Below are 24,364 nucleotides of genomic sequence, written 5' to 3' on the forward strand. Positions count from 1 at the left end.
TTTTTTTGAAGAAAAGTAAGGAATATTTTATTCCTAGAAATCAGCTTAAAATATTAAAAAAAATATGTTTGAAAAAATTTGCGATTTTAGCTATTTTTGAGAATATTGATCAGGTACTAGAAAGTAGTATGGGTATACGGGAAAGTAGGCTCGTCTAGTTCTAGACGGAACTTCTTGTTGTAAAAAGAATTAAAAAATGGAGGTGAAAAAGGCTGGTTTGATGACCGGTGCTGCGCCAATCTAAGAATTTCCCCCACTTTAAACACAAACATAAATGAGGGCGCCTGAGGTCAAGCATCAAGTTAACCGACCCACACTATATCGTCAAGTTTATAGGTTGCTTGGCTTACCTCTGCCATCCCTTCTCGTAAAATAGGCTACAAAAGAGAGGAGTACAATATCACAATTAACAAAGAACGGTAAATATTTCCTCACCTTTTCCTAACTTTTTTTTATTTAAATTTTTAGATTGAGTCGGAAGGAATCTCCAGATGTAGTATGCTACAGTTTAGGTATTTGCCACGTAGATGCTGGAATGGATTACTGCCATTTATTCCCTGAACCAGAGGTAAGTCCATATAGCTAGGTCTACTATAATTCTCACAAGCTAAATTCGAACCCGGATACCTCCCCCCCCCCCATCATAATAACGGGCAGAGGAATGAGGAACCAGCATAACGTTTCGCCAATGAACTTTCTAGCATACTTAGTAAAAAAAAGAATTTGGTTCTTTTTACATTTCATAAAGGTTTATATAGTTTTTAAACTTATCGTTTGTGTTTTCCCGGTAAAATATAAATTTTAACAGAACTGAACATTAAAAAGAAAAGCTATCCAAACCTCTTTGCGCTAAATTATAAAGGAGTTTTGAACCGAAACAAATTGCTCTCTTTGAAAATGAGTTCTTTATTACATCAAAATAAATGTGCTTCAAAAGTTAGTTTCTCCTAATTAACGACCATTTAGTTACCATATGCTGAATGGGGTTATTAAAAATCAAAAACGTGATTAGTATCCAAGATAAAATTGATTGACCAAAACAGTCAGAATGGGGTCGTTTCCAAAATTTTAAAAGCTTTTTTTTCTTTCTGAAAGAGCACGCTCAAAAATATAGGATCTGACCATTTTTTAAATTATTTGTTTAAGTTTAATATTTTTAAACTTACTTAAATCGGTGCGCTTTCATTGTTTACGCTTAACTATCAACTATTAACTATCAACGGGACCTCTGGCCCTCAAACAATGAAAGGCTGCGCCCCAGGCGCGCTTCTGCCGATGACATCACAAATGATGAAATGCCATTCAGTGTTGCCATTCACAGAGTAAAATATTTAATTCGCATCTTTACTCAAGTGTATTGGCAACGATATGGTTAATAGCAAGCGTAGAGCGCAATTTTAATTCGCTTCTTGATTATCATAACGTGGAAACGCTGTAGAAAGATGCGCCGAAGTGCATCATTTGTGACGTCATCAAGACCACGCGTTGTTTGAAAAATCGGACATTAAAAAAAAAAATAATTAAAAAATAACTGTTGGGAAAATGAAAGTATTTTCTGGGTCTATGGTATTATTTTTGCTTATTCTATCAATTTCTGTGACAAAATGTACTACTTTTGACTAAAGGAAACAACCCCATTGAAAATTAAAAGAATAGTAAAGTAGTTATGTTTGGCTTCGTAAAAATGTTTCAGTTTTAACGTATTTATACAGATATGAAACGATTTGATCTTTTTTTCTTTTTTTTTTAAATAGATATCTGATAATCTGTACTTGGGTAAACACTTATTTATTATTATTTTTATTTATTTATTTATTTTTATTTATTTATTTTTATTTATTTATTTATTTTGAATATGTTTTAACTCAGTTGTAATGCAAGGACTCAACAGAAATTGTCACATATATACTAGATCTTAAACAGGAGCTGGTTTTGTTTAATTTTTGGAGACAATCTTTCGAAGGGGTGGTATACTTTAATAATTTTGAAATTCAATGAGCATTTTTTTTTATAACCAGCGCAATTATATAATACAAACGTTGTAAGATATCTGTAGAGTTAAATATTATAACAGTTTTTATTATGGTATGGTATAACTTTAGGTTGGAATGGAAAGAGCAGTTCAGTTATCAAGAAGTGGTTCAACTGTATTACCGTTTTTCCATTGGGTGAGTATTGATTCTTTAAAATTTCATATTCTTCGATTTAAACTTTTTTTTTTAAATGACTTCCATTGTTAGTATTTTTAAAATTCAAAAGCATTTGACGTTTTTATTGAATTATTCTAAAACACTCGTTCCCAATTCCATAAGAAATAAAGAAATACCTTTGTACAGAAAAGTAAAAGAAATTATTCCATCGTAAAATCACAAATTTGCAGAGAACTGCGAATTCGTACGATTTAACGTTGTAATATTTTATTTTACTAATTCCATCATAAAGAGTTTTAAAGATTTGCAATAAAGTTTGTTGCTGTTTGAAAATTTATATCGTTAAGAGTTTGATTATACACGAAATGTTTTAAACAAGATTTTGAAATACTGTAATGTTCCGATTTTTTAGAAGTACTTAAATCAAAGTTTTTATTGGAAAACGTTTTTCGCAATCTGTTGGTCCGGCATATCTCTGTATTTGGAGAGGGCTGTGGTGAGTTGTAGTGGGAATATGGTGGTGGAAGTGGTCTGCACCATTCTAGACACTCTCTTTTGTGGGAGTGAGTGAATGGGATGCAAATGGCGGGCTTCCTGGCATGCAACCCTCTTTCACCGAGCCTCCTAGCAACTGTCTTCCTTGAAACCAATGTTCCTGTGGCAACAGTGAGATCCCTAGACAGCTGTGTCGCTGTAGACGTCCTCAGGCGCTTGGCTGTAAGTAACAAATGTTGGTCTTTATTGGGCGTTGTTGTTCTCGGAAGACCTTGTCCGGGTCTTATGGACACTACCCTACTGCTTTTAGACTGACTCCAAAAATTCCAAACAACGCTTAGAGTTACACCCTATTCCCCAGCAACCTGAGCTTAGGACTGTCCTGCCTCAAGTCTATCCACAATTATCCACCTCATACCTTCGTTTAAACGATGATTTTCACTCATTTCACCTAAAAATCAACAAAAAACAACAAAAATATTCAAGAAACACAATACAAATCGCTACTGTGTTGTACAGTGGAATTAGCTGAGCAGCTGACTATAGGCTTTTACATCTCCTGCTGCCTCAGCAATGCCCACAAGAATACGTAAAATCATCTCAGTGACACCAGTGCCATAGTGTCATTATATAGCAACCAACTGTCCCGGTTTTATGTAATATTTTCCGAGAAATGTGTGAAAATGCCTTCCATCTCTTAATTTTGCCCACCAGTGTAGAATATCCCGCTTATTAGAATCTTTTACGAGGCAAATTGAATATTCCATCAAGCGGGCTTGACTGTATGATCATCCACAACACATGGCGATGCTTACCGCGCCATGCCTTTGCTACTACCGCAAAAGGCCATATCTGTAGATTAGATACCACTTCCACTTCCACCGCCGATAACCCACCACAACTTACATAGCACACTCTTCAAAATACGGGAAGTTAATATGACGGACCTTAAAGTTATGACGTTCTCAAAAAAAAAAAAAGAAAAAAGTCATGTCTTTATTTTTAACAACGTAATAACTACATAGCTGCTTAAAAAAGATAAAATCATTCTTAAGGACTGTGTACATTTTCAGCTATTGTAATTTTTTTTTTTTTTTTAATGCAAAAAGTGGGAATTGTTTCTGTTCATATTTAGCACGCAAAGTAAATTTGCTTGTATTAACAAGATCGATCTTTTCTTTCTAGACATTTGTAGAACGATTGTCTTCTGCTTGTGAGCTTCCTGGTGTTAGTTACGTTTGCAGAAAAATATTACGGTAATATTTTTCAATTGAAATAATTGTATAATAATTTTTAATGTGTTCCACATTTTGTTTGAAATTGAGTAATAATAAAACACCTGTCATATTCATTTAATCCATCAAGACCATCAGTTTGCTTTTAAATGTTCAACTAATTACAGAATTAACCATAGCCATTAGCTTCTAATACGAAGCTTATTGAATCAAATTAAATCTAATAGACCAGTGATTCTCAACCATTTTTAACTCACAGACTGGTTAAATATTTTGAGAAGTGCTTTATTTAGGTTCGGTATCCAAAAAAAAAAAAAAAAAGAACAATAATAAGTTTTTTTTAAAAAAAAAAGCCTACTAGGTATGAAATAATTGTTACACAAGTAATTAAAAATATTTTAAATACTATTTACTGACAATAATAACTAAATACAAATTACAGTAATTATTCTAATTATGCTAAATTTACGCAAGTAAATAAGTCAAAAAAATCTGAAAAGTAATCGAAAACTAAGGTAAAAAATATTCATCATCTAAAAATTATTACTATTTTCTTTTAATATAGAATTTTTTTTAGCGTGGACTGGCAAAAGTTTCAGAGGACCTGTGAAATTTTTCCACAAACCGTTGCTGGACCGCCAGACCACGGGTTGAGAACTGCTGTATTAGACAATAAATAAATATACATGAATGTTTTAGCCGATGCAGTAGTTTTGGTTTCCATGTAAGTCTCAAAAGCAGACAGGACATCTAAGAAAAATGAAACATTTTATCGGTCTCTATCATTTTTATCTCGCTATTTATTTATTTCCCCTACTTTCATTGAAAGTTATCAATTTTACCTCCCTTATTCGAAACTCAAAACAGGTTTCGAAATCAAAATGTGTCACCTACAGATCCGGTAGCCCTATTTTCCTATCAAAAAGCTTATGATAAAAAAAAAAAAAAAACCAGCCTTGAAAATAAGATAAAGCATTAGGAAATCAATCAGACACAAAAAAGCACACACACAGAGACGCATATATTTATAACTCTGTATATGTGTAGTGTGTGTGTGTGTGCGCACCTATCTATTATTGATTTTCACATAGCAAAAAACTATCTCACTATCTTCAATAGAAACCTGAACATTTAGTTTTTAATGAATAATTAATTTTATCCAGGGTGTGTCACAATGCCCTACGGGGCCCCAGAGGTGCCCATTCCCCCTAAGTTCAATGGCGCAAATTCCCCCCTAAAATTTTTCTCAACCCTCTTTCACTTTTTTTATTTTTAAGCTCTCTTTTTTTATTTTATTTATTTTTTAAAAATATTATTTATTTATTTATTTTTGTTTTATTATTATTATTACTATTATTATTGTTATTATTTTATTAGAAATGTTCTGTGCTGCGCCAATGACATACAAACACACACACACAAACTAAATAAATAAATGAAATAAAATATAAACAGAATAAAATAAAATAAAATAAATAATTTAATTAAAAATAAATATATTAAATTCAAATAAATAAATAAAACAAATCACCCCCCCCCCATTTTAATGCCGCAACTTGCGCCATACCCCCCTTCCCCCCGTGGGCACCCCTGCTACGGGGATTGGATGGCTTATTAGAACTAACACATTTTGAAAACAGAAACAATGTTTACTTTACTGGAGAAAGAAACTCTGCAAGTTTTAATGTTCGATATTAAGTTGAAGCTATCATAAATCGGCAGGTATCAAGTCAAAAGTCTTAATTATTGTTTCACGCGCTGTAACATGTAACGATCAATGGTAGCAAATGCAAATGCGGTTGTGATCCTGATCTGTCTTCAAATTTGCCGAGCGGTCAGACAAAATCTGCCGAATAAGTCATTTTTTAGAGGTCTCAGTGACCTCCATCGGGCGTCCCTATTGTCATCAGCCACTTTTCCTTATTATTGAGCCTTGTAATGCATTTATCCTTGAACTCCCAATAGGACTGGAATCGTTTAAAGAGAAGTATTTCTAGTGCGGAAGAAAATCCTGTGCATTTTTCCATTAAAAACGGAATTAGTAATGAATTTCTGTATTATGTTTTGTTGTCAAATCTTCGCGCCATGTTTTCTTTAATCGTTTACTATTAATAATACTACTTTATGGGATATCAATGTATGATGTGTATTTTAGGTCGAATAAAAATTTTGCAATTTCAATATAAATTATAAAAAAAAAAGGAGAGAACAATCAATACTTAAATCTTAATCGTAAATGAAAATGTAGCGTTCCATTCCGGAGCGAGGGGGGGGGGTTGGTTGAACTCCTAAAAACCCCTTTGGCTACATAAATGCTTATATAGTGTTTACCAGTTTATCTCGTTCGTAGAATGTTCACAATAATAATAAATGCCTATAGCTATATTACTCTTTTTAACTGCAAGAAGATGCTTTGGAATAGATTAAGAATATTAATTTCTGGAATCGGATTTTTAAAATGTTAATTCACAACGATAAGTTCTGCTATCGTGCGACTCATGGTTTTTACTCCAAGATTTTCAGATCCTTTTTTTCAAAAACATTACGTTTTTTAAACAAAATAGTAATGTACTTAGCAGTGACTGTAATATTGCATCTTTCAGGGTTCTTGGCAAAATGAAACCATTTCTTGATCTTGACGGAGACAATTACAGTATCATACAGGTAAAGGATAAATTTCATATAATTATCATACCGATCAAAACTTTCACAGCGTCTAAATAAACTTCAAAACGATGATTCTGCTGCTATAAATCGTGCACAGAAATTCTCATGAAAACGAAGATACAGTTAAGTTAAACTCTCTTAATAAGAAATCAGGACTAAAAGGAACTTTTTGTTAATAAAGTATGGTTTGCTACATACTTAATCGCATGAAAAAGCTCACGCAGAGCCTGATTACCGCAGGGGCATGCGGGGCACAGGCCCCTGCTCTTAGATTTCAGGGGGGCCCAAAATCTCCTTAATTTATCATGCTAGTTAAAAATAAATAATGATTTCACTCAGAATCTAGAGTATAATGATGTCATTGGTATTTTTGCAAAAGCAGACAAGGAAAATATCTATTTGTTGATAAAAATTCCCCTTAAAAAATTTATCTCTTTGCAAATCTCAAAACCTCTCCAAGTTTAGTCTCTATTTACTATTAAAAGTTGAATCATAAATATCTTTGATATTAACTGTAAACTGGCAAAGTTTAACCCTATCTTATATAATTATCGTCTACTGTATCTCTTCTACTTTTTAAACGTGATATGAGGTTACCACCAAATTTAGCATGGGTTGTGTTAATATGCAAGCATCGAAATATTTTATAGCTTCAGAATAAGCGGAAATATAGGGGGCGGGGGGAGGGACAGAATGAATTTCATGCCCAGTGTCTTCAAAAATCTTAGTCGGGCCCTAGGGGGCCCCTGAAATACAAATGAACCCCATGTCCAATATCAGAATGATCGGGCTCTGAACTCAGGCATAATACGTGCGTTAAAATGCACGCTTCGGCTCAGACGGGAGGGTCTTTTTTTTTTAAATAAGTTATTCATTACTTTTTGTGGTTGTAGAAATCCCAACAGGCATCAAAAAGTATCTATTAAATTTTTTATAGAGAATTAAGCCCATACACTTGTTTACCTGTGGACATTTCAATTTGCGTAGAGATAAAATTGTATATATTTCATTGTGGGGTACCACTTTAGTACAATTTCATAAGATGAAGTCAGAAAATATCTATATACAAATAGACTACGCGTTTTACACGGAGATATTCGAATAGTGAAGTTTAGAAGACTTAAAAACAACTAAATATAAACGATTTCCTAAAATTTCTTTCTTGTTTTTAAAAACTGCTAAATTTTATGAAAAAAGCTAACTTTTTCTCAATGTATTAGTAATTAGATCACAATACATGTATTTTAGTAAAGATTAAAATAGTAGCATTTATTTTTTTAACATAGATATGCATTTCACTGTGTGAATTACTCTCGATTGTTGAGAATAACGTCTAATACGAACAAGTTTGCATTTTTGATGTTTCGTAGTCATGTTCATCAGTACATGAAATACACCGCCAGCTCAGTTATTCCGTCGGAGGACTGCAGTTTCGTGCTTTTTAGCACTCATCAGCCTGGAATAGGAAGTAACTGGGCTGGAGGCGGAAAACCTCTTAAAAGAGCCAAGAGAGCCAAACAAACTGGTAGCTAATGCAGAATTAAAACACCAGGCGAGTGACCGCAGCAACGGTACGGTTCAACACAAAGATTGAAGGCAAAACTAGGTAATCCTCTTCCGGGCTGATTAGTGCTGAAAAGTACGAAACTGCGGTCCTCGGATGAAATAACTGAGCTGGTGGTGTGTTTTATGTATTTCTGCCTGAGCCCTGGCTTAGGGCTGGTAATAGGTTCATCAGTATTTTACTATTTACAGATTATTGTATTATTTAAAAATGTTAACGTTTGTTTTTGAATGTAAGTTGACATTACTCGAATAAAACAAGCATAGCTTATACTGAGAAAAATATTTCTGAAATGATGATAAATATGAATTATTGTGAGATATATATCGTTCTAAAACGGAAGAAAACGGATCTGAGATCTATGCAAAGAGAAAAGGCTTGAATGATTTGGTAGTTGTTTTTACATCGGGGTGCTACGTCTTAGTTTTGATGATTATGAGAAGCAAAGGAAGAAAGAAAAATTATTCGAAGGTTGAGAGTTCTTATTAGTTGCCAAGAAAGCATTTTTTGTGTAAGACTTTTCCCCTCATGTTAAGAAGAGATAAGGCGTTAACCCTTTTAACCCCCAATTCCGAAAATGTGTTCAGTTCGAAAAAAGTTTTTCAAAATGCGTACTGAATGATAAAAAGTAATAATATTAAAAGAAAATAAATGGTCTCTTTCAGTTAAATTTCCAAAATTACCGTTCATTTCCCAAAATTTCCGAATTTACTCTCATTTCGCAAAACTCCTGGATTTTTTTTGTAACCTTACCGTTTTCTTTATCTTTACTAATAATAAAGCTGAAAGTCTCTATCCGGAGGATGTCTGGAAGTCGGTGACGCATATAACGCCTAGACCGTGCGGCCGATTCTCATGAAATTTGGCACAAAGTTAGTTTGTAGCATGAGGGGTGTGCACCTCGAAGCGATTTTTCGAAAATTCGATGTGATCTTTTTCTATTCCAATTTTAAGAGCAAAAATATCATAAGATGGACGAGTAAATTACGAAATTATCATAACGTGGAACCGTAACATGGGCACTAGCCAATCGGCGAGATACGAAATTATCATAACGTTGAACCGTAACATGGGTACAAGCCAATTGGCGAGAAAATTCACCATACATTATTTGTAAATATACAGGCGAACCAAAAGACCTTTTAATTTTTCTATTACGGGCAAAGCCGTGCGGATACCACTAGTGTGAAATATAACTGCACTGGATACATGTAAATTATTTATGTCTCATTTTCTGCTTTCAGACTTTCAGAGGAGACGCTTGGCGAGGTAGAGATTGTGATGACGTCAATGAAAATATCTACCCTGGCAGAAAGTAAGTGACTTAGTGACTATTAACTAAAAATCTTCCAGTCTTTTGTGCATAGAAATTCTGATGCAGGACGAGAGTTTTCGTATTTCTTCTTGAAAATTTACACGCTTACAAATAACGCATAAAATAAACAGTTATAATTTCAATGACAAGAATCATGGGAAAAATAAATTTTAATTCAAAAAAAGAGAAACAAATAAAAATTATAACAAATTGATTCAGTTATAGAATTAAAATATTATAATAACTTTACAACAAAAACAATAGAATTGATTTCCATGCTTAATATCAGATAAGCTTTTAGTTTGTCACGAAAATGTAGCGGTTTTTTTTAAAAATAAAAATGGCGAAGGAAAATATTTTTTTTATAAACAAACGATGTAAAAGTACTCCCATATCCATATTTATTTTAAGGCAATAAATTGGGTAAAAAATCTAAATCTGAGTTTTTGAGCATCCTTTGTATGAAACATGATTTTATAATAATATCAATTGCGAAAAGTAAAAGTAAATATACAGGAAGATTCAAAAATAATAGTGGGATTTCAGACGCGTAAATTTCTAAAAGAAAAATGGTACTTAAACGAAAGTTTTCACATGTTTAAATCATGCTAAAGATGCTCTATGTACACTCCTCTTGATGCCTGAACGATATCACACCTGCTCCCCCCCCCCACCTCCTCTCTCCAAATTCCTTATATACACGTTGTTGCACGTACGCAATCACAGAAGCAATTGATGCAATGATCCAACTTTCATTTCGTCATAATTAGCAGGTAAGGAGGGCATAAACACAGTATCCCTAACGCATTCCTACAGGAAGAAATCGCAGGGAGTTAGGTCTGGTGACCTAAGGAGCAAATCATAAAGTGCTAAATCACCTCTCCTTTGACAGCCATTTTGAATAAGTGAATAATGAATAAGAAGTAGGACAATCACCATAACACGCAGAGACATCTAGTGGCAGCCAATTGAAAGTCTACAACTCGCTCTTTCATTCAAGCTCACTCCAGCAGAGAGCTGTTGGTCCAATATTCTCAAACTGGTAATGAAACCCTAGCAATTTATTTGCATCACACTGTACACCAAGTGCGTTAAGTTAATAACTGATATTTATGTAAAGGAATAAATAATGCGGACGTATTTCTCTAACTTCATGTCTCCCCCACCCATATTTAAGTAATTAATAACAAAAACAAGACTTACAAAAACTAGTTATCTTCATGGCTTCTTAATAGAACGTTACTATAATATAACCATTTTATATAGTAGCAATACGTAGTTCCGACATAATTATTTTTATTCTTATTATTTGGGGGGGGGGGGGGTATAGGTATATCCCAATCCAAAAGTGTCCCACGAATCGAAAAAATGGGAGCTGAATAATGGAAAATTTATCTCGAGCAGAGATACATTTTAAGTTAAAAATTTTTTTTTTTTAATCTATCTAAAACACTCTCGGGATCTGAATGATGCAAAAATTTATTTTTGATTTATAAGCGGAGAGAAAATTTGTGAAGGGCTAATGTAATTAATGTATTTGTGAAAACATGTGGTGCTTTTTTATTAATTCAAATTTACAATTTCAGGCCTACTGACAAAGATATCTTGATGGATTCAAACTGCAATGGCATTTTTGTAAGATATTTTTGTTTTAAATTTTTCTCTTTATTTTATCATGATCAATCATACTTAAGGAAATATTTTGCTAAGTTGTTTTTGAGTCAGTAAGAATAATTTGTTTGAAACTGCAATGAATTAGTTAGATAAATGTATAAAATTTCTTTGCCAATAAATGTTTGTTTTGCATTTAAAGGGACTGAATCAGGATTCTGGAAAATCATACGAAGAAGAGCTCTGCGAAGGTACCAAGTCTCAAGGGCTTATTTACATTGGAGACTCAATCGGAGCTCACTTTCATATTCCGCCAGAATGGGTCACTGCGAACCAAATTACAATGGTAAGATTTTTTTTTAAATAAATAAACTTGTAAACACACTCTCAGAAAAGTATTGCTCACTGTCGATGATTCTTCAATCGTTAGAAACTCTTCAACTATGCAAACAAAAATCATTGGAGGGAAAAAACATTTTAAAAGTTTTATTTTTTAAATAATTTTTCAGTTTTAGAATGTGCTGTCAGCCCAAAATTTTCGGAAACGATAACCAAAAATTTTCGGAACATTAAAAAATGTATATGCATGAAAAATAGCTCAATTTAAAATTATAAGGAAATATCTTAAAATATAGAATTCAAGGTTAATTGAACAATATTTATTCAAATTCGTTTCGACAATGACTCTCATTGTTAACTAGAGTGAAAAAAAAACTATTCTAATTAAATTAAAACCTTTAAAAAGAAAATTGAACACGAAGATGAAGATGGACAAGTTCATTAAAATGGTTTTATATTTTGTATTGAAACTGAGCACAGAAAAATAATATCTAAACCAATCAGGTTATTATTCTTTAATCTTACAGCTTTAGGCTCATTTTACGACAAGCGAAATTTTCGGGGGCTAAAAAATAGTTTTTAAAGTCATGATTAATCGCGAATCGTTTAACTGAAATTTGTACGAATTAGGGTTCGTGATTAAAATAAATAAATAAATTTAAAAAAAAATCGGACTATTTTGATTTAAATAAGGTTTTTTTTTTAAATATTTTTTTAATATTCAAAAATGTGTAGATATTTATTTTCTTTGCATTCATAAATGTAATACATTTCATGCAATAGATGAATACAATCAACTTACTTATAAATTTAAGATACGTTCTCTAAATATTCAATAAATTTTTAAGATTTATAAATACATCATAACGTTTATAAGATGTGATTTTGTTTTATGCTTTGCTTAAAGATAAGGTTTCCATCATCACTTACGTTTTTAGAGCAAAATAATATGTTGAACAACTACTTTTCTTAACTATATTAGGCACTCTGTATAAGAAAACTACAAATTTTTACTTAATTTTGGAGTAAAAGCAATATTGCAAGAGCGAAAATGTGTTACACACACAGAAAGGGGGATCTATGTAGTTTTGCCTGTTGAAGCTAAGAAAGATAGTATGGTTCACCGTAGTTAAATTTAGAGCAATACATTCAAAAAATGCAAAATTAATTTTTAAATATAAAATCAACTGATTTTATTCAATGATTTTGTTAAAAAATCACTTGATTAAAATCAATTGATTTAAATCAATGACTTAAAAAAAATCACTTGATTTAAATCATGATTTTAATCAAGCTGATTTAAATCAACGAACCCTGGTACGAATTCAAACTCTTACCAACACTTTGGTACAGAGCTTCTCCGTAAATGAAGCTTTTACTACTGTAAAAACCTATCATTATTTTGGCAATTATCTTTTCGGAAAATGAAGTTTTTACTACTTCATAACAAACTTACCAAAATTTTGGCCATCAGCTTTCCTGTAAATGGAGCTTTTTGAATACGATGCTCTTTCTACAGCAAAAACGAATTTACGAGTATTTTCGGCAATCAGCTTCCCTGTAAATAAAGCTTTTTGAATACGATGCTCTTTCTACAGCAAAAACGAATTTACGAGTATTTTCGGCAATCAGCTTCCCTGTAAATAAAGCTTTTTGAATACGATTCGTTTGCCACTGTAAAAACAACTTACAGTGTGTGACAGAAACTCCTTTCCTAGCTACAAATTTCAAACGGTCTGAAGATGCTACTTACACAATATTCCACGCTATTTATGTTTTTTACAGTATGAAACTAAATTAACTACTTTCTTGAAACGAACTGAAGGGACGAGCGTTTTGTTATTAATTTTTCAATTGTTATTTACTCGGGTCATTCGTCAAAAAATGTAAAGTTTCTGTCACATGCCTTTTATTGTGAAAACAATAAAAGGCATGTGAGGAGGCTTTAAGGAACAATTCATTTAACAATGTTTTTTAATTTCATCAAAATTATATCTATTTAAACTGGCCAACAATTTTTTAATAATAATTTTAATTTTAATATATTTTTGGTTCACATGTGAATTTACACCTCCATGGCATGTCACACATCTGGTGTTGCTAAATAACTTATTTAATTAAAAGTATGTACTTATTTATTTTTTATTCCTTTCACAAGTGTCTCAAATACCAATTGTTTAAGTATATTTAATTGTTTAATATTGTGTTTTAGTTTGTTTTAGTAGGATAGGGAATCATGTCACACAATAAATTCTCACCTCCGTTACCTAAACACGAAATGCTCTTTCTCATTAACACGTGGCAGTAATGACATCAAATTTTATTTTCTGTGATACAAGTGAGCCCACTTGTTTATTTTCAACCATAAATAAGTTGTGAGATTTTTTTCGAAAAACAAGGAGATAGATTTTGTTTTAAAAACTAAGTGTGGTTATTGTGAATGCTCACCTCTGTGAATTTGGATTTCAGGGAGGTAAATTAATGTAAAAAAAGACGTTAATATGTTTTCATATCCTTAACATGTGCAAATTGTAGCAACGAAGAAAAAAAAAACTTTCCTGAAAAATGTATCCATTATGCCTATATTGATGGAAAATTCCTGTTCACCCCAGTAACAGTCCTTATCAATGTCCTTACTTCTGAGGTGAAAATAAATGATGGAGGGCAAATACATCAATCTTAGGCATTCAACCAAAATTATAAATTGCCAGTATATTCTCAAATGTACTGAATACTATTTTCAACACACATCTCTACATAGTATAAAATGAAGTCTCCAAAAAGCGTCTGTGTGTCTGAACTCGCAAAACTTGAGAACTTCCCGGATGATTTCGCTGAAATTTTCGGTTTGTTCCTTTAAGTGCTGAAAAGGTTTGCAGACCAGTTCGAAAAAAATTCATTGAATTGTTCTTTTTTTATTCCAATTTAGACCCAATTTTCACATAAATTCCCGAATATGGGGGTGAAAAATTGCTTGCACATATTAATATTATATATCATTAGAAAGAGTAGAATTTTCCGCGTTCTACGCAATTTGTTTCAACGCTCTTCCTTAATTAAGGAGGGAGTTAGTTACGTTTTTATTTCGAATTTGTTTAGGCTTAGCTGAAATTTAGACACTACTTTCTTCATTAAATCTATCAATAAAAAGTGAAGGAGTAGTCCCACAATTTTCTTTTTGGTACCATTGGAAAAAGCGACATTTTTTACTCCAGATCTATCGCGACCTTTGGTCGAAAAACTAAGCTTCTATCTCCAAAGGAAAAAAAGTGCACAAGCCTTTTTAAATCAAATTCAAAAAATCGCATTTCCATTCAAATTGTTAACCATTTGCTTTCGCATTTTAATTCCTTAAACTTATTTTATTTTGTGTTTCTATGGTTACGCTTTTTAAATCCATCTTTCTCGATTTAATTTCTTAAAAGTATTTTAATATTTAGCGTCATTGTTTGGAAGGGAAATTTTCATGATGTTTTTTTTTTTTTTTTTTTTTTAAATTTATTTAAGCCTGATTGTTGTATACACGTCACTTGACACAACTTGTATTTTCAAGGTGGACCGGGCAAAGCCGGGCAACGCAGCTAGTTTTAAACTAAAAGGATAACTACTAATTAAGCCGTACTTTAATTAAGAGAGCCTAATATTAGATTCACACTAATCATTCAAATAGCTCATTGTTTGCACAATTAACGAAATTACTACTTTGATATTAAATTGGCCTCGATTTTTAAACATATTAAAAAGAAAAAAAAAAAAAAACATAATGCAGTCAAAGAATTATTTAGAATAGTTAAAGTTTTCTAAGTGTGAAATACACAATCTAGTTATTTATCAAGAAGATAGTATAAGAACTAGGTTTAATTTTATATTTGAGAGTAAAAATATGGCTGAAGGTAATTTTCAATCAATTAAGGTGTTCGATCATAAGTTGATCTACTAAGCAAAAAACCTTACAAGCCGTCACTATTATTAGTCATAAGCTTTCAAGTTAAACTAATGCTCACCTTTTTTTCCACTACAGGAAGTGTTTAAAAATTTTAGCTTTGCTTTTGGAAATGAACTTGACTGGCCACAAACGTCATTTCCCACAGGTAATATTTATATTTATTTACAAATTTATATCATACAAATCTCATTTCATTCATTAAATCTGACACAATAGACAGCATTCTCTTAGAATACCAATACATACATAATGTATTATCATTTATTTAAATCCATCCAATCACCACTCTATCTACGGCGAGAGTTTAGATTAGTTATTAACCAATTTTTTAAATAATTAAGTATGTATACATGTGTTTAAGGTGTTTTTTTTTTAATTATTATTAATTTTCAGGTTTCCAAAACATGTCTTGGCCCATTTTGAATGGTCGAACCGATTCCATTTACTTGAGACTCAGAGGACGAAATCTGTGCAATCACCGGGATTTTCAGAACATTTGCTTCAATGGTAAGAAACTTATAAATTATATTAATCAAAACAAAAAACATTATTTCTCAAATGATAACATTTTATCATTGAACTAGCTGCGTTGCCCGGTCCACCTTGAAAATAAAAATTGTGTCAAGGTACGTATATTCAACAATCAGGTGTAAAAAAATAGATAAAAAAACATGATTTCCCTTCCAAACAATGACGACAGATATTAAAATACTTTTAAGAAATTAAATCCAGAAAGATAGATTTAAAATGCGTAACCATGGAAACACAAAATAAAATAAGTTTAAGGAATTAAAATGCGAAAGAAAATGGTTCACAATTTGAATGGAATCGAGATTTCTGAAACTTGATTTAAAAAGGCTTGTAACTTTTTTTCCTTTCGAGATAAAAGCTTATTTTTTCGACCATAGGTCGAGTTAATTCTGGAGTAAAAAAGGTCGCTTTTTCCAATGGCGTCAAAAAGAAAGCTGTGGGACAACTCCTTCACTTTTTATTGATTTATTTAGTGAAGAAAGTAGTACCTAAATTTCAGCTAAGCCTGAAAAAATTCGAGCTAAAAACGCAAATAACTCCCGCCATAATAAAGTTAGAGCATTGAAACAAATCGCGTAGAACGCGGAAAATTCTACCCTTTCGAAAGATATGTAATATTAATATGTGAAAGTAATTTTTCACCCCCATATTCGGGAATTTATGTGAAAATTGGGCCTAAATTGGAATAAAAAAAGAACTATTCATCGAATTGTTTTCGAACTGGTCTGCAAACCTTCTCAGGACTTAAAGGAACAAACTGTGAAAATTTCAGCAAAATCGGCCGGGTAGTTCTCGAGTTTTGCGAGTTCAAACAAACAGACGCTTTTTGGGGACTTCATTTTATACTATGTAGAGATATACAGTGACTCCCAAAAGTCTTCGTACACCTACGACTTTCAAAGAAATGAGCCCCAATCCATTGGTTAGAATTAATATTTCGGAATAGGTATTTAATTATAAGATCTATGATTAATTTTTAACAAAACTACATGAAAAGTTTTTAAAAAATATTAAAACTTAATTTTTAAAAAATCAAAAACCAAAAAGTGCCGGAAATTCTATGTCACAAAAGTCTTCGTACACTTTATAAAATGTCTATTTATTATTGAATAATCTAACTTTTGTTTAAGTTATTAATTAGTAGAATATCATACAATATTCATAACACCTTTTAAACGTCTGGGAATAGATTTCATTATTTTTCTTTATTTTTTTTTTGCGTAATTTCTGAGTAAGTGTTCTACCACACTTCGAGTCTTACTGTTTCTAGCTCTATTTTCGTTTTAAAGCCGTATTTTCGTAATCTAGCCTATAGATATCTCTAAATACGTTACATTAAGTTCAAATATGGAGATTGAGGGTTTTTTTCTGAATTTTAGGACGATTTTTGAGGCACTAGACGCAAACGTTGAAAACCGAGTGCTTCATATCGTTATTTTGATAAAAAACAAAGTTGTTTCAAAATAACCAAATTTTTGGTTAAGAGTTCAAAATTGGTTTTTAAACTATTTAAAGGAACAGTATGATTCATTATTTCATCAAAAAATTCCAAACTACCAAGTCCTGATGCTGTAGCAATAAGCACAATATTAAGAAATAAATAAACAAAAAATTAAAGCCAAATGACTTATAAGGGTCAACACAATGCAAAAATAATAATAAAACGGCATATGATAATTTTAATCATGAATTTATTCGAAAATATTTGAGTGTACGATGACTTTTGTGGCGTGTTATTTCTCTGTCTCTTCGTTTTCTGACCCATTTCAAAAAAGTAGATCCGTTAATATTTTGAAAAAACCAATGGGTTGTATTTAGAATGACATAGGAATGATGTGAAAAAATATTGGACTCCGTATTCGAATTCAGTTTCGAGTTATTTTGGTTTTACTAAAAAATTTCAAAGTGTACGAACACTTTTGGGAGCCACTGTACCTCGAAATTCGCATATTACACTTCACACGTTCATCGATGTACTCTTTCATTACCACTGAACATCTGACTTATGAGTTAAATTTTTTATCAAAAATGCTTGTTACGGGTTGGAAATTTCAGCAATGAGAAGTCAATTTTTATGGATTAACCATAGATTAAATTAGAATGCCTATTACATTTTGTGGATTTATTCAATTGCAAGTTAAACCTTTATTCAGTTTCGACATTTGTAATGTTAGAACTATTTAATAACAATATTAGGATTTACGAATTCCTGTTTAGCTCGAAGTGTTGAAAAAATTGTTGATCGAGTAAGAAGTATGAAATGACTTTGTAAACTTGATTGTAAACGATCAGTAGAAATTAACCGAGGTGTTAGTAGTGAAAATTAATCCATCTTAAAGAATACCACTAAAGAATAGTAATTAACAAAAGACAGCTCGAATAATCAAACGGTTCGGTTCTTCGAATCAAATACCGTAGGACCGTTCGTGAAATTTTCAAAGTAATTTCAGTTATCAAATCATTATTCAGTCAGTTCAATCATTAGTCAGGCAGAAAATGTTATTGATCTGGGTATCTTAATAAATCAGGATTTCAAGTTTAGGCAACAGTGCAGCATTGCAAATAACAATGCCAACAGAATGCTTGGGTTTATCAATAGATCTATTCCGAACAAATCAAAAAAGATTCTTCTGCCTTTATATAGGAGTTCAGAAAGACCCCATTTGGAGTATGCTGTGCAGTTTTGGTCGCATTGTCTGAAGACAGATATTTGTGTATTGGAAAGGGTTCGAAGAAAGGTATCTAGACTAGTAAGGGGACTGTCATATTTAGATTATGATACCAGACTTAATATGTATAGCCTGGAGCAAAGAAGGATCAGAGTGGACATGATCCAGTTGTTTAAATGTATCAAAATGAATGATGTTAATGGATTAAATTTTTGCACCGAAAGCAGGACGAGGGGTCATTGTTTTAAGCTATTCAAAGCCAGTCTAACCTGGAAATAAAGAAAAACTACTACTTTAGCAAATTTGTGGGCACTTGGAACAGCTTACCGGAAGAGGTGGTAACGAGCAAGGGGTGGATAGCTTTAAGAGGACCATTGATCTTCATTGAGGACTAATCAATTGACTAGGACCAGCATAGCTAGGCCAAGAGCCTGTTGCTGATAGTCACATTTGTATTTGTATATCAGATCGATTAATTTGGTACTAAAACAGAAATAACTTAATCTTTTTCAATGATAATTCATTAGATTCATTTATGTACATCAGTCAACACTATCTAATACCAGTAACAACAAGGCTTTTGTGCTGAAAATAAAGCGATAAAATTTAAAAAAAAAAAACACGTCAGCAAAAAAACGCAAATTATTGCAAAAACCAAATAAGCAAAAAGAGAATGAAAATGGTTAACGTTACTAAGAAGTGAAATAATACCTTTTTCTGTAAATAAATTTATCAAAACAACGTTAAACGAGCTAATGTGTGCATCACATGATTTCCTTTTACTCCAATTTAATGATAAAAATACCTTTGAATAAGCAAAGAAGCACTTTAAATATTTTCACCTCAAGTATGTTGCGAACAAAAGCAAAAAAAAAAAAAAAAGTTTCATGCAGATATGTTTTCCCAATATTGGCAATTTTACTGCGATTCAGCAGTAAGACCTCTTAATTTTGCCAAATTAAAAAAAAAAAAAAACACCCCGCCTAATTTGTTGCCAAGTTGGCCACAAAACTTGGCGACCAAAAGCTTGGCGATATATCACCAAGTGCTTGCTAAATTATAACACCACTTGAGTAAGCATTGAAATTAACAATGATTTTTCCCCCCAACATGTGTAAAAGACCCCCTTAGAAACATACGAATGCAACCAAAAAGGAAGGTGCACAACTAGACCCCACTAGGAGTCTACGTACCAAATTTCAACTTTCTAGGACTTACCGTTCTTGAGTTATGCGACATACATACGCACATCCGCACATACATACGCAGGGGCGGCAAATAGGGGGGTCAAGAGGGGGCGGTTGCACCCCCAAATTTTTTGAGCAGAATGATAGAAAATGGGTGAATTCAATTTACTTAAGTCGCAAATAAATGTTCACTAAAGGAAATCTCGCTAGTTCTCAGCAACTATTTGATGAAACTCGACACATTCTCAGACTAGAAGAAGTGTTTTTCGTTATTTGGATGATGATTTAGAAATTCATGAAGTATATTCGGCTTTTTCAGAACATAAAAAACAGATAGAAAATCATGGTTGATTTTAACTAAAGACGACATTGCCTCATATAGGCTAAATATTTCACACTTGTGTGCCCAGTGTTACGATGGTATGTCCAATACGAGAGGCTCGTGAAAAGTGGTGTGGCAGCATGGTTTTCACAAGAAATTTCCTTGATATTTTACATTCACTTTTACGCTCATTTTTTAAGTGTATGTTTATTTAATGAGTGTTCATTGCTTTCTTCTGCTAAAAACACGTTTCAGCTGCTCAATACACTATAATGTTTTCATAGAAACTTCTTCAAAATGCATGTGATTATTGAAAAAAAAAAGACACATTAACCAAATACCTTTTATAGGGCTCTATAATTATGCAATCGCGGAGTGACACAAGATAATATTCAAGAGTTAAAACGATAAAACCATTTCTCTATAACTTCAAAGCAGTGATTTGACGACTGGAAGAATTATTGCAAAACGATTCTTTCAATGATGAAAAAGCTCATGCCCTTTGGCATGTATGACTTCGTTTGAATTTTTAGCCAATTTGTTTGTATCGGGAAAAGGTTTTTGAAAAATGCTTTACTCTATCAAAATCTATATCTTCAATCCGCTACTCGACTATTCAAACCATAGTTCAATCTACAATCGATCTGTGTGTACATTTCAATCAATCGTGAAATTTTTCAAAAAAAAAAAAAAATTCTTCCTCCTAGCCAATTTTAAAGAGGGAAAAAAAAAAAAAAAAGTGACAAAAATCCACATGATGATGTGAAGTCAAACATTGATTTTTGAATATTTTGTATGAATTAATACATTCAGTTTCGAATGAAATTAACACAAAATTTGATGATAATTATTTTTCTGTATGGTTGGCTGGAATTATGGTTATTTGGATTGGATTTTGAAAACGAAAAATAAAATGTTTCAACTGTGAGTAAAATTTTTAGTATGAGGAAAGAATAATTACAAGCAATATACCGACAGAATGGTTTTCACATACAGAGACTGCAGTTTCGTCCTTATTATGGGCTCATCAGTCTGGAATAGTGAATAACAGAGCTGGAGTCAGATGATATCTCATTGAAGCTGCGAGCACCGACATGACTAGATTATTCAATGATGAAAAGTTTAAGCCCCTCACAGTTTTAGAAGTAGCATGGGCGATTTTGAAGAGCAAGATGTAAAAAGTGCTTTTATACATAACTTTGTGTTACTTCAATTATTTTTTAAATATTACAATCGGTTCAGCTAGTAGAGAAAGATTTTTTTTTTGTGTCTCAGGAGGTTAGAGAAATATTTTCGAGGCACAAAGGGGGAAAAAATACCTTTTCTATTTAGCTGAACTGGCAAAACAGCACGACATTGGGCACTGATAGATTAGTAACACGATTCCCTGCTCTTCCGAATTCGAAAAATCATGCATTATAATTTTTCCAAAAGGTATAAAATCTTTAGCAGCGAGATGTTTTGTATGATAAATTTTTAGTCAATGAATCAAAATTTTAATTGTTTCTAAACACTAATTTTATTCATACTAAACCGATTTTATGACAACTTCTTGTTAGCTAATGTGTGTTTGGTTTCGCTTTGGGTTATACATATTTAAAAAACTCGACCCCCCAAATGAAATGGTGAAATGCCGCCCCTGTACATACGTACATACAGACGTCACGAGAAAATTCGTCGTAATTAACTCGGGAATCGTCATAATGGATATTTCATGTGTCTATACGTTCTTAGGCACTTATCCACGTGTGGTCGAGTCGGGAAAACAAAACTCAATATTCATTCGAGGGTGAGTAAAATGGAAGTTAAGGCAGATTTTAAAGAGAAATTGTTTTTTAAGAGTTATTTTAAGTTAATTGTTATTTTAAAGAGAAAAGGAAGTAAAAACAATAATTGCAAATCATTACCTAATTAAAAACTTTTGTGCATAATTAACGTCGCTTTTATTTTCAATACTTACTCTCGGGAGTACAAGATTTGGCTAAAGTTTGCCCTGTACAAGCCTTAAACTCACTATTATTGCAAACAGTTATTTGCACATACCAAAAAGAAGGAACCAAATTTTGTTCATGTATAGATACTGCTCAGGTTTTAAAGTTATGTTTTTTTCTCCAATCTAGGAGCAGCCTCTGGAACAATGCTTGAATTCTTAAAAAGGTAAGATAATATGAACATACTTTTTTTTAACTCGTTCAGAATACTGTAATTTAGAAAAACCAACCGCAACTTATTTATCGGTAATTTCTTCATTCAGAAGTTGCGAACGAGAATTCACTTCACAATGGGGTTGTTTCCTTCAGTCAAAAGTAGTACTTTTTGTCAATAAAATTGATAGAATAAGCAAAAAAAATAATAATAATAATAACATGGACCCAGAAAATACTTTCATTTTCCCAACAGTTATTTTTTAATTGATTTTTTAAACTGTCCGATTTTTCAAACAAGGCGTGGTCTTGATGACGTCACAAATGATGCTCTTTTGTGCATCTTTCTATCGCGTTTTCACGTCATGATAATCAAGAATCGAACTAAAATTGCGCTCTACGCTTGCTATCAACCCTATCGTTGCCAATACATGTGAGTAAAGATGCGAATTAAATATTTTGCTCTGTGAATGGCAACATTAAATGACATTTCATCATATGTGACGTCACACGACAGAAGCGTAAACAATGAAAGCGCACCGATTTAAGTAATTTTTTTAAAAGTATTAAACTTAAACAAATTATTTAAAAAATAGTCACTTCTATGTTTTTAAGCATGCTCTTTCAGAAAAAAATACTTTTAAAATTTTGGAAACGACCCCATTATGTCATTTTTGTGTCAACAAAGTTATGAAGTTCCTTAAGTATTTTTAAATAGATGGACATCCGTTATTTTAAGGACATTATTTAAAAAATTATTAATCAGTTGAATCCAAAAAAATAAATAAATAAATAAACAGTTTAGGGTCCTCCCCCTATAGTTTTAAATTACCACATCTAACTGAAAACGAAATTCAAGTTCTTTTGAAATTATTAATCTTTACATTTATAATTTAGAAACTGCATTTTAAAAGATAAAATATGAAGAACAGAATTTATTTTTTTGTCTCTTTTCATGCCACAAAGCTTTAGCTTGTTTACGGCAAATCAATATTACAAGTTTTAATTTATAAGTTGTGAGGATATACCTCTTAAAATTCACTTCTAACAAAAGGAAAGCTAAAACTTTAAAACTGATATTTTTTAAAAAATTTTTAGCATCGCCAGAAAGCGAGATGATGACAAACCAGCAATTGTGATGTATGGCATGCTGGGAAATGACGTATGCATGAGGTGAGTCTTAATTGATACATAATCCTTTAAACTGAAGAATTAATAAAAACTCAAACTCAAAAATTCTCAAACACGTTATTAATTTCCTTTTTCCTTCAAAAATAATTCTTTAACCCGCAAAATAACTTTTGAATAAATACATTACATAACTATAACTTTTTACACATTTTTCGATTAGCATATTGAAAAAAACGAGCTGATTTGCGCATCACATGACTTCAATTTTGCCCCAATTTAATGATAAAAATAGCGCCTTGAAGTAGTAAGCAAGGAAACACTAAATATTTTCACCTCTAGTTTCTCCCGACAGATTTGTTTCCCCATTATTGGCAATTTTAAAGTGATTCAGTGGTTAACTCTTAAAATATCACCAACATTGGCCGAATTAAGACCAGACTTAAAAAAAATAATAATAATAAAAAAATCGCCAAATTTTTCGCCAGGTTGGCGGCCAAAAGCTTGGCGATATATCGCCAAGTGTTCGACAAATTATAACACCATTTGAGTTAACATTGAAATTAACAATGATTTCCCCCCAAAAAGGTGTAAAAGACTTCCTAAGGAACATCCGAATGCAACCAAAAGGGAAGGTGCACAACTAGATCCCACTAGGAGTCTACGTATCAAATTTCACCTTTCTAGGACATACCGTTTTTGAGTTATGCGAGATACATACGCACATACATATGGACATACGGACATCACGAGAAAACTCGTTGTAATTAACTCGGGGATCGTCAAAATGGATATTTCGGGTGTATGTTCCTAGGCATATATCCACGTGTGGTCGGGTCGAAAAAAAAAAATCAACATTCATTCGGGGGTGAGCAAAATGGAAATTAAGGCCGATTTTTAAGTGAAAATTTTTCCGCGAATACAATACTTCCTTTTTTTTTTAAAGGAAGTAAAAATGAAGAAGGTTTTTTTTTTCAAACCACACATTTTTATTCCTACTAACTGGCATATTTGATATCTAGCATGGTTGGAAAATGAAAAATCTATACTTGCATGTATCA

The 24,364-nt window shown here is 32.1% G+C and overlaps 1 protein-coding gene across 1 annotated transcript in view; it reads left to right on the plus strand.

Annotated features, from left to right (window-relative positions):
- Positions 1–24,364, plus strand: part of LOC129226448 (acyloxyacyl hydrolase-like) — a 53,288-nt gene that overhangs the window by 16,047 nt on the left and 12,877 nt on the right. Inside the window, exons 3-13 of the mRNA XM_054861057.1 lie at positions 469–568; positions 2,103–2,168; positions 3,831–3,901; positions 6,484–6,544; positions 9,356–9,426; positions 11,013–11,061; positions 11,240–11,383; positions 15,398–15,467; positions 15,716–15,829; positions 22,152–22,188; positions 23,274–23,348. Of these exons, the coding sequence (XP_054717032.1) occupies positions 469–568; positions 2,103–2,168; positions 3,831–3,901; positions 6,484–6,544; positions 9,356–9,426; positions 11,013–11,061; positions 11,240–11,383; positions 15,398–15,467; positions 15,716–15,829; positions 22,152–22,188; positions 23,274–23,348 (858 nt within the window). The remainder of the gene's footprint in view (positions 1–468; positions 569–2,102; positions 2,169–3,830; positions 3,902–6,483; positions 6,545–9,355; positions 9,427–11,012; positions 11,062–11,239; positions 11,384–15,397; positions 15,468–15,715; positions 15,830–22,151; positions 22,189–23,273; positions 23,349–24,364) is intronic.

This window comes from Uloborus diversus, chromosome 1 (assembly GCF_026930045.1).
Source record: "Uloborus diversus isolate 005 chromosome 1, Udiv.v.3.1, whole genome shotgun sequence".
Taxonomy (NCBI): domain Eukaryota; kingdom Metazoa; phylum Arthropoda; class Arachnida; order Araneae; family Uloboridae; genus Uloborus; species Uloborus diversus.